The 14856-nt window shown below is 35.8% G+C and overlaps 1 protein-coding gene across 1 annotated transcript in view; it reads left to right on the forward strand.

Moving 5' to 3' along the window:
* The window catches only part of MLIP (muscular LMNA interacting protein), a 128072-nt gene that overhangs the window by 10894 nt on the left and 102322 nt on the right, over positions 1–14856 (forward strand). The window contains exons 4-5 of the mRNA XM_054698874.1: positions 4258–4271; positions 11584–13153. Of these exons, the coding sequence (XP_054554849.1) occupies positions 4258–4271; positions 11584–13153 (1584 nt within the window). The remainder of the gene's footprint in view (positions 1–4257; positions 4272–11583; positions 13154–14856) is intronic.

Consider the following 14856-nt stretch of genomic DNA (forward strand, 5'->3'; position numbering starts at 1 on the left):
AGCCTGTAGTGTGGTAGGAAAAGACCCATAACTGTGATGGAAGGAGAGGAAGGGGGGCTATCGGGAGAGAGGCATTTTTGAAGGAAAAAAATAAGACTTTGACATTGATTGGGTGTTTGTTTTAGTAAAATTATAAGATGACTTTGACAAGGCTTATGTAGTATGTTAAGAATGCAGTAGCTGGTTTTGGGGGTAGATAGTGGATGTGGATCTCTTTTTGACAATGGGTATGAGTCAATACCAGTATGACCTGTTTGGGATCTGCTAGCCCAGGCATTTGCAAGCATTCCAAATTAGTTGGGAGAACATTTGTATTGGTGAGTTGGCCTTTCAGTGCTATTAGGACTTGCAAGATTGTAGAGGCATCCCAATCCCATCTTTATTTCTTCAGTCTTTCCTGATTTTTCCTGATACTGTGATGGGTGTTATCATCAAACATTTGATATCTTCATATTGCTTTTTAGTGATAGAAGACTCTCATTGGGGTACCCGTACTCATGTCTACTGGTCTGAAACACTTATCTTGAAATGTATTCTCTGTGATTTTTTTGGAATATTCTATTCATATAATTAAATGTATTATCAGTAAGCAGTGATAGGCTTAGGCATTTATTTCTTGTCTCAGGAAAGATGATGCAATAGCTAAGTTGAAGATGTCAAAGTTTCCATAGTCGGGGGAAGATTGTTTGATCGACATGTAGGTGTAATGATACCAACTATATAAAAAGATATTCTTAATTATTTTTATTTACTCTTCTTCAATTAATATGTTTACCTTCTGAGTTAGCCATTTATTGTGCTTTCATGTGACCTAATATACGCAGGTCAAACTGAGACTGAACATCCAGTTTGGAATTTTTTTCCGAAACATATTCTATAGAAGTGCGCCATAGTGTATGTCATCAGAACTCCCAATGAATAGGCAAAGTTTAACCTAAGTCATTAGTAGTGCCTTGAAGTCATGACTATCACTGATGGAGGAATACTGGATCCTGAAATGTTTGGGAATAGCAATTGTTTCTGTTTCCATTTTCTGTAATAATTCACTTGAGTGATTAATAATAGATCATCATGAAATACATATAAGATGAAATAAAAATAGATGACTGTTATTCACAAATGTAAACTAAAAAGAAATGACTAGAACCCCTCCAAAGAGATGCTATGAGAAGTTTAATGCAGGCAGTGGTAGAAATGGGGTTCTAAAGAACACCCCATGATTTGATTACTTGGTGCAATGCAGTTAATTAAGCAAATTTCTCTTCTTCCTGGTAAAAATGTATTGAACTATCTTTAAATCAGCATCATCAGTCAGCATACTTTACTGTTCTTAAAAATGTCTTCAGTTCTCAGCCTGGCCTTTAACCTTTCAATAAACTGGTCAAAATGTTTTTTTTTTTTCTATATATATTATGCACCTTTCTTCTTTAGTTCTTTTGAATCATCACAAAAGTACACACTTACCTTTCCATCATTGAGCTCTTGATTCCTCTGTATGTTATGCCTTTTTCTTTCCCAAACTTGCCACCATTTTGGTTTAGACTAGTTGATACTCTCAGTTCAACTTAAGTAGCACCTCTTCCTAGAGATAGTCTCTTAGGAGAAGAGTCAGTTGTCCTTTCTATCTTTGTCATTTTCCTTGTAGTTTTATAGCTTTTGTACAAAATCCTTACTATAATTCCTTTTAACAGGTTGTAATTATTGATTTTATTTTTCTTCCTCATTAGACAGAGACCAACTTGAACTCAAGGTCTGTCTTTGTTTCTTTCTGCATCGCTAGTACTCAGTACAGTGTCTTGTACAGAGTTGATGTTCAAAAAATATGTAAAAAAGCAAATAATTTGAAGTTCACATCCTGAAGTCTTTGCCCAGTTATTGACTCCTTTGTGAGGTCTCCTTTGGTTTCCTCAGTGAAGGCTAACTCTCCCTCAATATAATTCTGGTAGCTTTTTCCATATATCCTTTAGAATATTCCAACAGGTATTATAGATATTTAGGTTCATGCCTTATCTTTGCCTAGCATATTGTCAGGTACTTAAATATAAAGTCCATGTTAAATCCATTTTTATTAAACATTTTATTCTTTGAGTTGACTATTATCTTGACATAGTCAATATAGATATGGAAATGAATGGTAAATCAATAAAATTTGAGAGGAAAAAGAAACATACATATCAGAAAAGTCATTGGGTTGAAATTTTGTTCATTGAAGTAGTATGTTAAAGGAAAAGCATGTTTAAAAAATCACCAAACAGGGCCTCCCTGGTGGCGCAAGGGCTGAAGACACAACCTATGAAGCTGTCCACAACCTCTACAGCAGGAGTTCGATCCCCGGCTGGCCAGGTAGCAACCCACATGGCGCAGCAGACCTCTTCTGTCTTGCCTGCTGCTCCCCTCAGCAGTGTATTTCAGTCAGTCTGCATGTTCTGCTCCCCGCTCTGTCTCTGGTGAATCCTCTCACCCTCCTGCACCTCTGGCCTGTACCCCAGTTCTAGTATACATAAATAAATAAATCTTTTTAAATAAATCACCAAACAATTTAAAATTTTAAAGTATAAGTCAAAATTAAAATGCTACATAAAATAATCTGTTGAATCAAATTCTTCTCAAATAAAATTTAGGAAAAAATAGTAATGATTTAAATGTTGGCTTCTTAAATGTTGGTATCAAAGTCCAAGAATTATGTTACTACGAGATAATACTAGAGTAAAAGAGAGGAGACTATACACATATATACACAGGGCAATTTGTCTGAAAGATCTGTGATAAAGTTTAGAGCTAAGGCAGTAACAGTGGGAATAAGAAGAGATGTTTATGAGGGAGAATTAAATGGATTTGTTCATTGACAATATATGGAAAAATTAAATATGGATGAAATGCAGAGCTGAGGGAATTAGTTGAATGTTGACATCATTAACTGAGGAAAGAATAACTAGTCTTGAGAAGGGGTAGGAAAAAATAAAACATCTTATGTTGACTTTTAAATACCTGGTCACACTGTACAGTGGTGGGTAGATGCAGGTGGAACTCTGAATCTGGGCCACAGAAGAGATGAGACTGGAGATATTTACTACTTAAGTTGAAGTAATGAGAAAGGAGATATTTACCCCTGGAGAAAAAATATGGAACAAGACAATATAATTATGAAAGTCAGAAAATATCAAACTGTGAGAGAAGAGAATTCAGTGAAAGAGATGCAGAGGAGAACAAAGAAGTTGGAGAGAAGGGTTTTGTGCAATGACAGTGAAAGGGACTTCCAATCTAAAGAGTAGTCTGTAACAGGGCCAAATAAATAAAACAAGTTATTTTTTATATAATATAAGCATGATATCTAGAAAAATATAAACAAAGTCAAATAAAGTGGGGTCCTAAAAATCTATTAAATCTGGAAGTTTAGGAGGGCATTTGGGGATCTTAATGGATATTATGTGAATGGGGTGATAGGGAGAGAAATTAAATTGAGAAATGGGTAGGAGGTAAGGAAAGGGAGGTCATGTGTTGGAGGGATAGTATGAGAAAACAGAAATGAAACAGGCAATTTATGGCCATGTTTCTCTGGGCAAGTTACCTGAAATTAAAATTCTTTGTTTCCACATTTGTAATATGAGGTGATGATGATATTACCCTTTCTTGTGATGATTAAGTAAAATAATATATGTAAAGTGCTTCAAACAGTGCCTAGCCCATGGCAGCTTCCCAACAAATTATTTATTAAGAAGTGTGACATGACGGCATGTTTTGGGGCACAGGGTAAGGATCATGTGTAGAGTTTGGTTTTTACTTATTTGATCAAAAGTAGATTAAATGTAAGAACTGAGGAGAGGACATGGAAAATGAGATAAAAATTGACTGGAGTCAAAAGAGGTTCTTACATGAAATTCTGGAAAATTTGATCAGCACACATATTTATTAAATAGATTTCATGGGTCCATGCAAAAGGAACTACAATAAGGTATTTGGATGGAGTATTAGATATAGAAACCTTCTTTATTTATACCCCCCAAGTCTCAATTTTATAATGATATACACAAATATGATGATGCCCACACATTGTATCACAACACTTTTTAAACGTGTCTCTCACCCCTGTATATTTGTGAATGCTGTGATGACAAAAACTGTTCTCACCATTGGTTCCCATCTCTTAACACTGCCTGCTCCTACCTGGAACTCTGTAGGTACTTACAAAGTGTCTGGTGAAAGAATGAATAAGTGAACAAATTGCCTCCTTTTCACATCATCCTGTCATCTGAATAGGGGGAATGGACATCATTATAGAGACTCCTTGATGAGAATCTACAGCTGAGAGGAACCACAAAAGAGTGTGTAAGAAAACCGGGGACTCCTGCCTAAAAGTACCAGGCAGAAGTGCGACTGCTCTGTCTGTTATTTATTAAAACAAATATCCATCGCTTTTAGCCTTAGGAATTTAGAGATTGAAACTGACAAAAAGCTGGGGGGCTAACCTTCCATGTTGGTTTCTGCTAACTGCTGGGAACACTTGCTTCAAGTTCAATACAGTTTTCCTGGAAAATGGCAAGTTTGTTAAGATCAGTAAGAGGCCAGGAAGTAATGACCATCAGCTGGTTGACTTTCTAACTATGTGCAGAGCAGAACGTGGGGCCTGACAATGAAGAAAAAAAGTGAGTGCACCTTGCACAAGGAGATGAGGTGAATCAAGAAGTAACTTGTATTCTGGGTGAACCTTCTTGATCATGTAATTTCCTTGAGACAGTAGAATGCTTAAAAACTGACAGGTGCTTTTTCTTTTAATTGATGTGGTATGTGTGACCAAGCGATTTATTTTTTAGCAATCTTTTTCTAGTGATTTTCCCTCTGCCACCTCCCCATTTCACTACTTACCTCAGATGAGTATGATTCCTACCTGCAACTTCTCTTCAATCTTTCATGAGTGATGCGGGCACACGTAGGAGGATTTTTCTGACTCAGTGGGAGGCCCTAGGTTCTGCTTTGTTGCTGGCAGAGTCCCTCTGACTTCTGATGGATGGCCTGCTGTTTCTTCTGGGGGAAATCATTTGTTCCATTACTCCACAGGGCGGAGGAAGCATTTATGAAAATCAAACTGCTTTGACAAAACCAAACTCCTTTAAAAGGGAGAGTCTCCTGAACTGACTGATGTTAGGACTTTTTTTTTTTTTTTTTTTTGCTGGTGAGATAAAGACTAAATTGAAAATCAGAGTAACTCTTGTCCCCTGTCCCTGCCCACCTCCACTGCCCAGGATCCAGGTTCTGGGACAGAGGAAGGAACTACAGTCACTAAGGCAGGTGATGAAACCCTCAGTGAGACACTACCTCCCAGCTCTGTTTCCTTCTGTTCCTACATCCACTATACACTTTATTTCTTCATTCCTTCGTGAAGGTAATATGTCAGGCATTAGACACTCGGGGTGTAGGCTTTAGAAGTACAGCAGGTCCTCAGATAACATTGTTTTCATTCCACATCCTTTTGTGAGAACATTAATGGGGGAAATATACCAATCTGAAACTGAACAAAATGTCATTGGAGGGTTGGGTTTTTTACTTTTCTCTTGAAGTTTCAATTTCCAAGAACCATGGATGACATTAAGGGAGAGAGGGAGCCCCACTCAGACCGTGGGAATAGTCAAAGTAGTATCATCATAGAAGAGGGTAGAAGAATGACAATGAGTGTCTTTTTTTGATCGCTGAGTAAGATTATGCTAGATGCCATTAGTCAGAAGGAAAAAGATAAATACCAATGGTCACACTTGCATGCGGAATATAGAGAAAATCAATGAAAGATGAAGGAAAATTCAGAACTAGCAAGCTGACCATAGAACTGAGGCATATAGCAAGGGAGAAGGCGGGAGGGGGACGGAAAAAGGGAAGGATGAACACAGGGAATGTGGTGATGGTTTATAGGTGATAGGGTGGTCAGAGAACTATGGGGACTACAGCCATGTAAGAAAAAAAAAATAATAAAAAAACTAAAACAAGAAGCGGATGGAAGAAGGCAAGGCATATGAAAAGGTCTCATCAAAAGATAGGAAATATACCAGGAGAGAGTAATGAAATGGAGGCCACAGATAAAGGAGGGAGAAATTGGAAATAAGAGATTCTCTGGAGAAATAAGAAAAGATAAGGAATTGAAGTATCTATTGGGTTAAGGAAAAATTGTCATCTAGCCAGTGGCAATAATAGTTTCTGTGGTAGAGCAGGGGGTAAAAACTCTTAATAGGTTAGAGATGGTGTATTAGTTTTCTATTGCTACATAGTAGATTATAACAAACTAGTGACTTCAAAAATAACTATTTATTTTCTTTTGGTTTCTATAGGGTAGAGGTCTTGGCACAACTGATCTGAGTCTTTGTGCAGGATCTTACAGATTGAAGACAAGGTGTCAGTTAGGTTGCATTCTCATCTACTAGGGAAGGATCTGCTTGTAAGATCCTCATGTTAATAGCAGAATTCTGTTAATAGCAGAATTCAGTGTTTGAGGCTGTAGAATTCATGGCAGCTTGCTTCTTAAAGCCACCTAATGAGAAAAGGAGTCACTGCTACTTTGATGTACTCTTTTGTCCTCTTTTAAAGAGCTCACTTGCTTAGGTACATACCTGTTAGATGCCCATAGATTTTATTTACACCTGTTAAGTGAACTTAAAGTCACTTGATTAGGTGTCTTAATCACATCTGCAAAACCCCTTCTTCTATACCAGTTTCTATTACACAAGTCACATATTTAAGAGGGGTATATACAAGGGCATGATGTTTTGGGAAGTCCCCGGATGGTGTGTGGACCACACACAACAAGCGAAGAAATCAATAGAGTGACTGTATGGAATAGATGTGACTGAGAGGAGATCAGCACAGGTCTGGTGCAAGGAAAATCAGGGCCTGCTGACATCGTGGTATATGCCTGTGCACATATCTTCATAAGTTAGCCACTGCTGTTTAACAAACCATGCCAAAACTTTGCCTTTTCAAAGAACAATCATTTATTTAGCTCAAAAATTTGCCTGTGTGCCTCTACAAATTTGGGAGAGGCCCAGTGGATCTTTGCAATGGTTCACTGATGCATTCACAACCCAGCATTTGATTGCTGGGTTGGTAACTGGTACTTGGTTAGCTTCTGGTGTCTGGTTAGTTGTGATATGGTCTTTCATCCTCTAGTAGACAAGCCCAGGCTCACTCACCTCATGCAATGTTCTGCACTGAGCTAGTCAGTAAGCTCCAGTGCACAAATGCTTTTCAAGCCTTTATTGCTTGTTTGATACGTGAGTCCCTTCTTATCCATGATTTTGTTTTCCACAGCTTCAGTTACATACAATAATATATTTTGAGAGAGACCACATTCACATAACTTTTATTAGAGTGTATTATTATAATTGTTCTATTATTATTGTTGGTCATCTTTTGCTGTGCTTATGCAATTATAAATTAAACTTTATCATAAGTACATGTGTATAGGAAAAATGGTATATTTTTGATCTGGTACTATCTGAAGTTTTAGGCATGTGCTGGGAATGGAAAAAATTTCTTTTGGATGGGGGAGGTGGTTACTGTGTTTATGAATGCCCCATTGGACAAAAAAATCATATGACCAGCTGAGATTAAAAGATGAAGAATAGGACTTTGCTTCTTCAGTACAAAGAGTAGAGAACTGTAGGCAATTTTACAATCCACTCCATGACATTTATTATTATACTTTTTAAGCTTGATCTAATTTATATTTATGCTAGGATGAGAGAAATAGAAAGAAATAGAAAAATTATGGGTACGTAGTATATGAGGGAGAACTTAAGGAATGAAATTCCTACAAGGCAAGAGCTCCTGTGATTCAAAGTACACAGGAAAGTTACATTTAAAAAAATGAAAAGCTTCATTTTCTTATAGAATAAAGGAAACACAATGAAGGTAGATCTAGAAAAATTTGGTTTCTTGGTAATCAAAATTTTCATTGGAGAAAACGAATCTAGTTTGTCTGTTGAGTACAATGAGAAAAGTGATAAATAGATAGTATGTGTACAGAGTGTTAACTTTTTAGAAGACCTGTTGTTTAGAACAGAAGAGATCATGTTGTTTCCATCATTGTATTGTGGGAGTATATGATGTTGAGGTATGAAGCTGTACTCCAAAATTATATAGCTATGTAAACTAATATCAAAACATTCAAATTTGATTAAAATAAAAGAATATATAAACTAGAGCTAATAACACCTATCTTATAGTGTCACTCTACCATATGAGTGACACTAAATAACTGTTACTTTCCACAGGTAGTTGACTCTTAGTGCTGTAGTTTTTATTTAATATGACCTTCAATTTTGACAATATGCCAAGGTTATATTGTAGTCTATAATCTCAAGGCTAAGTTCCCAGAAAGAACAGTCCAATAATTATAAAATAACTAAGCATGGTATTAAAAATCTATTATTTAATAAAGTTACAAATTCAGATGGTTTAAAAAATAAAGGTAAAATAGAAAGAGGAAAAAAAAAAACAACAAGAGAGGAAACTGAGGTTCAAGTAAAAGAGAGGAAAAATACAACCAACCAACCAAAAAAGCTGAGATGTAGAGGACCCAGTTAGGACTATAAACCCTAAATTTTTGGTGACACTAATCTATAATTCCTTACCCAGATGATATGTGATTTAAGGAAAGGTGTTCTTTCTGCATAGAAACAGGCAAGTTCTATGTCACTCTCAACTCACATGCTTGCATAGAACAAATCTCTGTAAATCAAGTGCAGTGACCCTGCCAATCACATCAGAGTTGTGTTAAAATTTTTTTATAGCAGCATTAAGGGGACTAGCTCTAGAAGCACTGTGGCACTTGATGGGTTTGCTTGTTACCTAGAGTATTGTGAATATATTCCAGAGGTCAGGATTGGGTTTTTAGGAGAAAAGCAATTTGAGAATAACTCAGAGGAATGTGATAAGGTGGCTCAAGGATTCCAAAGAGGCCTAGGGGTTAGAAAACATAGCTCCTAAGAGGTGTTTGAAGCAAAGAAATCAAAAAGGATGAGAGAAGTGGTGGAGCAGACAAGAATAGGCTTGAGAGAGAAGGGATTAGAGTAACAAAAACTAGCAAATAGTGTAAGTGTTGTTAGTGGAAGAGAATGAAGGAATGGAAATATTTTGTAGCCATCAGAAGAGAAATTTATTATCTCAGGTAAGGGATTTACAGGAAAAATTGTTCAGTGAAGGACCTATTCTGAGCTACTTGACAGGTATTCATTTTTTGTTTCTTCTTAAAGTTATTCATGTCTTTAGCCCCTCTTTAAAATAATTCTCAATGAGAAGAATTTAGGAAAATCAATCTTTTTTGTAAAAAAATGTATTCCTAACTCCTATGAATTTTCTGAAAATATGATGCCATATTTTTATATTAGTATAAATTAATAAACTATCTGGATGTATTACAATTAGAAATTAATATATTGCAAATACTTATTAATATAGTACATAGAAAAATAGAATAAAATGATATGTAGATTAATATAAACAGTAACATTCAGTCTTTCTTTTAGAAGTTCTCCAATAAACAATTATTAAAATCAATAAAATTCTGAATTATATTACATAAAATATGTCTCAATGTAGCAGAATATTTTGTAACTAGCAGTCATAATCTTGAGAAAGTTGGAGTGCATAGTTTTATCCTCTAAAATTACAGCCCTATGATTTTAACAATGATAATTTTGTAGATAATCAGGATGAGTTAATATTTCTCATGTTAAGTTGAAATTATTTAGAAACAACAGGACTGAAAAGGTAATAGAATTTTTTTGTTCTTACTATAAATTTGCAATATTCTTTACCAAACAGCTGTTGTATAACATATAAATATACTATGCATGGTCTTGAAATTTCTTTATTCCTTCTGTGAGGAAGGACCTGTCATTGGAAACAATTAGAGAAGCTCTTTCATTTATGATTAATCAAATGCATTAGTCATATAACATTAGCTAAGCAGAGCTGTTTCTAGGTATAACTTAAACAAGATTTCTTTAAGATTTCTTTTTCAATTTGATTAAATTCTGTTGGACTTTCAATTATCCTTGATTTTGGGGTATTCTGGCTTATGCCAGTGTTTTCTGTGGCAGGAATTCTGTGCTGCAAATAAGCATGTGAATGAACTTATTACATATAGAAAGAAAGGTTTTTTTTTTGGGTGGGACCCTCGCCGGCGGCCAGGGAACGAACCGGCGCTACAGAGGTTGCGGGCAGCCTCGCAGCCCAGCGCTCAACTGCTGCGCCACCAGGGGAGGCCCAAGCAAGGTCTATTTTAAGTATGTTTACTCAGACACTTAGAAGTCTGGATGAGTTGTTTAAATTGATCAGCTTCAAATATTTTTAGAACTCAAAGCTATAAAGTATGAAAATCTTGCATTGTGTCTTATGGACATCTCAACATGTTCTAAAGCAAAATCAAGAAATATCTATTACTGTATTTGTAAATCAAGTTTTTCCCATGTTTAATTGGTATGTTCATATACATTTTCTCTGCAATATAATGTACTGCATATATCCTATATATTAATACAGTTAATACATGCAGTATATTTGCATTTAAGTTATTAATAATATATGTCATTAATATTTTGAATAGCTCATATTCCCTTAATTCTTTTCTAGACTCAAGTATTTTTCTCTAGTGGACAGATAAAATCAAATCAACAATTTTGAAGGATATCTGTTTAAAAGACTTGGTTCTGGAATCATAATTTCAGTATTTGTTTAAAGTGCTGGATGATTTTTAAAATAGTGTGAGAATGCATACACCCTGTTATTTCACAGGTTTTTCTTAGTCTCTCATGGGAAATAATATAACTTTTTTCTTTTTATTTGATGTGGGATTTGTGGGTTGCATCATTTCCGGCATATTACATTTTGCTTCTTTTGAAATAAAAAAAAAATACCTGATTCTCCCAGGAGAACTTAAATCATTATTTAAATGTTCATTCTGGAAGTACTTTGGAAAATATATGGTAAACAAAGATCTATATATTGAACTTTACTTTCACTCTTTCAATTTCACCATGAATGCTGTTGGTGGGTGATGCATCTTTTGAAATCTGAGCCTTTTTTTTCAGGTTAAAATAGGTAGGAGCAATCCAAGGGTTTAGGATTTTAAAAACTTGAAGTTTGTTACATTTTTTAAGGATTGTGGCCATTATTGTTATTATTGTTTATATTCTTACAACAAAAGAAAATCTATTTTCTAAAGTGAATTTTGAAATTTATGGTGTTGGTGATTTTAAGTCTTTTGTAATCACACAATTCTAGATTAAGATGACTAAGATTTCGTCAATGATTTATTTTCCAAATGGAAACATAAATATAAAATTTCACGTTGTCTTTCATTCTGTGAAATATATAAGGTGATGTGTATAATACTTCATAGTCTATTCATATTTTATTTCAAATTTAAAGCAATGACTCATTAGCAGAGCAGGATTCCTTTCATGTTTGTGGAGATTTAAGGTGCTTCCTTTTGTATAAATTGTGTTTTAACATAAACACACAATTAACAAGAATCAGTTGATAATTTCACAACTAATGTCCTATTAAATCTGTCTATTTCTTTTTCCTCTAGTCAACTTCTCCCACTACCTCTGAGCAGCTTGCCTGTAAAGCACCTGCTTTCTCCTTTGTTTCTTCAACTAATCTGAAAACACCACCTGACCCAGTTAACCTCGACGGAGCCTCTGTCCTAGAGGAGTTCCACACTAGGAGACTGGATGTCAGTGGGGCCCTGGTAGAAGAAACAGCTACGTATTTTCAAACTTCCGCTCACTCTTCACCTTATTTTGCATTGAAGGGCACCTCTTCAACGTCAGAGTTTCCCCACTCTACTCAATTATCAGGTTCTAATTTATCCAGTTCAAGTACAGCAGCTCAAAGTCCTGGACTGAAGTCTGAAGTTCTGAAGAAATCAACAGATTTAACTTCAGATGTACTTAGCTCCAGAGAGAGTCCTAGAATATCTTCTTCTTTACCATCCTCCAGTGCTTCTCTCAAGTCGAATTCAGCCTTGTACATACCAGTCCGTATTGTCATGCATTCACTTTCTCCAAGTCCAAAGCCATTTACCTCCTCTTTCCATGGCTCTTCTTCCACTATCTGTAGCCAAACGTCATCTACTGGAAATCTCTCAAAATCAGGAGCGAAATCCCAGGTGCCCTCCCGACTTTCCCTTCTCACTGCAATCCTCAAGTCAAACCCATCTCACCAGAGGCCCTTTTCCCCTGCATCCTGTCCTACATTCTCTCTCAACTCCCTGGCTTCTTCCACACTCACACTTGATCAAAAAATAAAGCAAGCCCCCCACACACCTAAAAAATCTCTCTCAAGTTGCTCCCTGAGAGCCAGGTCTCCGGAGCAAGAAGAAAACCAGTTTTCTGAACATAACCAGCAATTCTTTCACTTGCCCCTTTTCACCAAATCTGCTCCCTTTTCTCAGGTACTTGACCCTACTCCCACAAAACATGCCACTGACAGCCTTCTTTCTTTGAATGTAGAGAAAATTCTGTCACCCACTTCTTTGAAGAGCAGTCCAACACTCTCCCTGCTACAAACCAATATATCGAGTCCTGCAGGTCTTCCCCCCATACCACCAAGCTTATCTCCTCTTTCTTCAAAGGGCAAACAAGATGCTGACCTCACAGGTCCAGAAAAAAACAAGAGTACTCACATGCATCCTTCTACATCAGCCTCCTCTGAATTCTCTTCTGTACCTCCTCCCACTAACCAAGGAGCCATGAACTCCTCACCAGAGAAAAGTTTCCATCCTTCCCCAATGCTTTCAAATCTCATAAACAGATCCAAGAAAACATCACCACAGCTATTTGGCCAGAGGGAGACTCCTTCAATTCTTCCTTCACCCCCTGTCTCCAGTGCTAGTTCTGCTTCGCTCCACAATTTGGGGTCTTCTTCTCTCCCTTGTGCTAATCTACCTACCCAGGTGCTCCAGCTCAGTCCCTCAGCACTGCACGCAAATTGTGGCAGTGGTAGTTTGCCTTCAAGACTTGGGAAGTCTGAAAGCTCAATATCTAACCACAGGTCAACTGTTACAACCCCATCACCTCCCAACTCTCTCTCAAGAACCAAGGAGCTGATTTCACCTTATACATTGTCCCTGTCAACAGACCCTGAAAATAAGAAACCTAAGGTACTTTTTGCATGCTGCATGGTGCATGCTTATTTTGAAATATGGAAGAATCTTTTTTCCAGGGGAAAAATCAGTATTTGTGATATTCATTCTGTTCCTACAAAGAAGGAAAAATACAAGGGGGGTAGGATTTGGTTTGTTTGGAGATGAATTAAAGCACATGGTTCTGTAAGACCCTTTGATTTTACAAGTACTCCTCTGGGCAACTTCTTATATCTATGTCTCCAATGATCTTTTTTTTTGGTAGGTACAATATGAGTTATCTCATTGATTACCATCGATCCCAGGCAGCTTGTTTAGACTTGGGAATATGACACCTTTTTTATTATTTAATAAGACCCTAACATCCATCAATATATCCTATACTGAAGGAAGAGTAGACGAGATTAGTATAAAATGAAATATTATCTTAGGTCTTGGCCAAGCCAATTTGAAAATTTTCTATTTCTTTTTGCCTGCATTTATTAATTATTATTTATTTTCCTCCACTTTTATGATGATGACTTCTTTATTGCTCCCCAAACCACAAACTAAACCAAATATGAATTTAGCTAAATACACATCAGACTGAAAATAATATAAATTTGTGAAAATTATTTGGTTTATTATAAACACTAAATACTTTGTAATTAGGAAATACAGGAAGGATAAACAGCTGTGTATCAGGAAATAGAATTAAGAGAGGAGAAAAGTTGGCTTTTAAATGCTTTGAAGCAACCCACTGAGCAAGAATGTGAAACCAGTATTTATGTTAATGTGAAACAGGCATTTATTTTAGCAATAGAAGGGAAGCATTTGAAGGAGTGGCCTAGAGAATTCGTTTGTCTTGAGAAAAAGAAACTGCCGTAGAGAATGTTGACTTCCCGACTATTCTCAAGTAATTCAGGATGTGGACCTTATATCCCCAGAATTTGATAATTCTTGTATAAATAAAATAAAATTATGAAAGTGACTCTATTAGCAAGGGAGGGGGATGTTCAATACAGTATATGGATAAACAGATTTTAGAGCTTCCAAACACCATGGAGACTGTGATCAACTCTGTCATGTTGAGATAGTGAACTTAAGATGGGCAAGATAAAATAACCCACATATTCTTCTTAATGATTGTGCAATACAATTCAACTATACATGCTTGCATCAAATACCTACGGTCTATTAGGTTTTCTGGGAATTTTTTTAAGGGAAGTAAGAGAGATATTTTGTCTTAAAAGTAATTTTATTTAGCAGAAACAAATACACATAATGTGGAAAAATTGTATAGCACTATTAAATATCCAATAAGGCTAGAAAATAAGTATAAGGCAACATTAACATAGTGTTTTATACATTATTAGATAATTATTGCCTGAGTTTAATATAATAGAAATATTATGTAATATGGTAAAGGAAGTTATAATTTCAGAAATGGTAAGCAACCTGACCAAATATATAGATGATCTCAGAGAACAACATATGGAGACATACGATGGTCTGTATCAAGTAGTGATGATAGTAATGACAATTAAAGTCACAGATGTGAATTACAAAAGTGAATTATAGAAGTAGTTATTATAAAATAGTTAAAAATTAAATTAATTTTTCATTTAATTTCTGTGAGTTTGGTAATATTTCTATATCCATTTGACACACCAAGAAATTTAAATTCAATGAATAGGTCATATATCATGTACTGCCAGAGCTGACATTTATATTAATTTAAG

This window comes from Talpa occidentalis, unplaced genomic scaffold (genome assembly GCF_014898055.3).
Source record: "Talpa occidentalis isolate TD23 unplaced genomic scaffold, MPIMG_talOcc4v2.1 talOcc4.2, whole genome shotgun sequence".
In the NCBI taxonomy this organism is placed as follows: domain Eukaryota; kingdom Metazoa; phylum Chordata; class Mammalia; order Eulipotyphla; family Talpidae; genus Talpa; species Talpa occidentalis.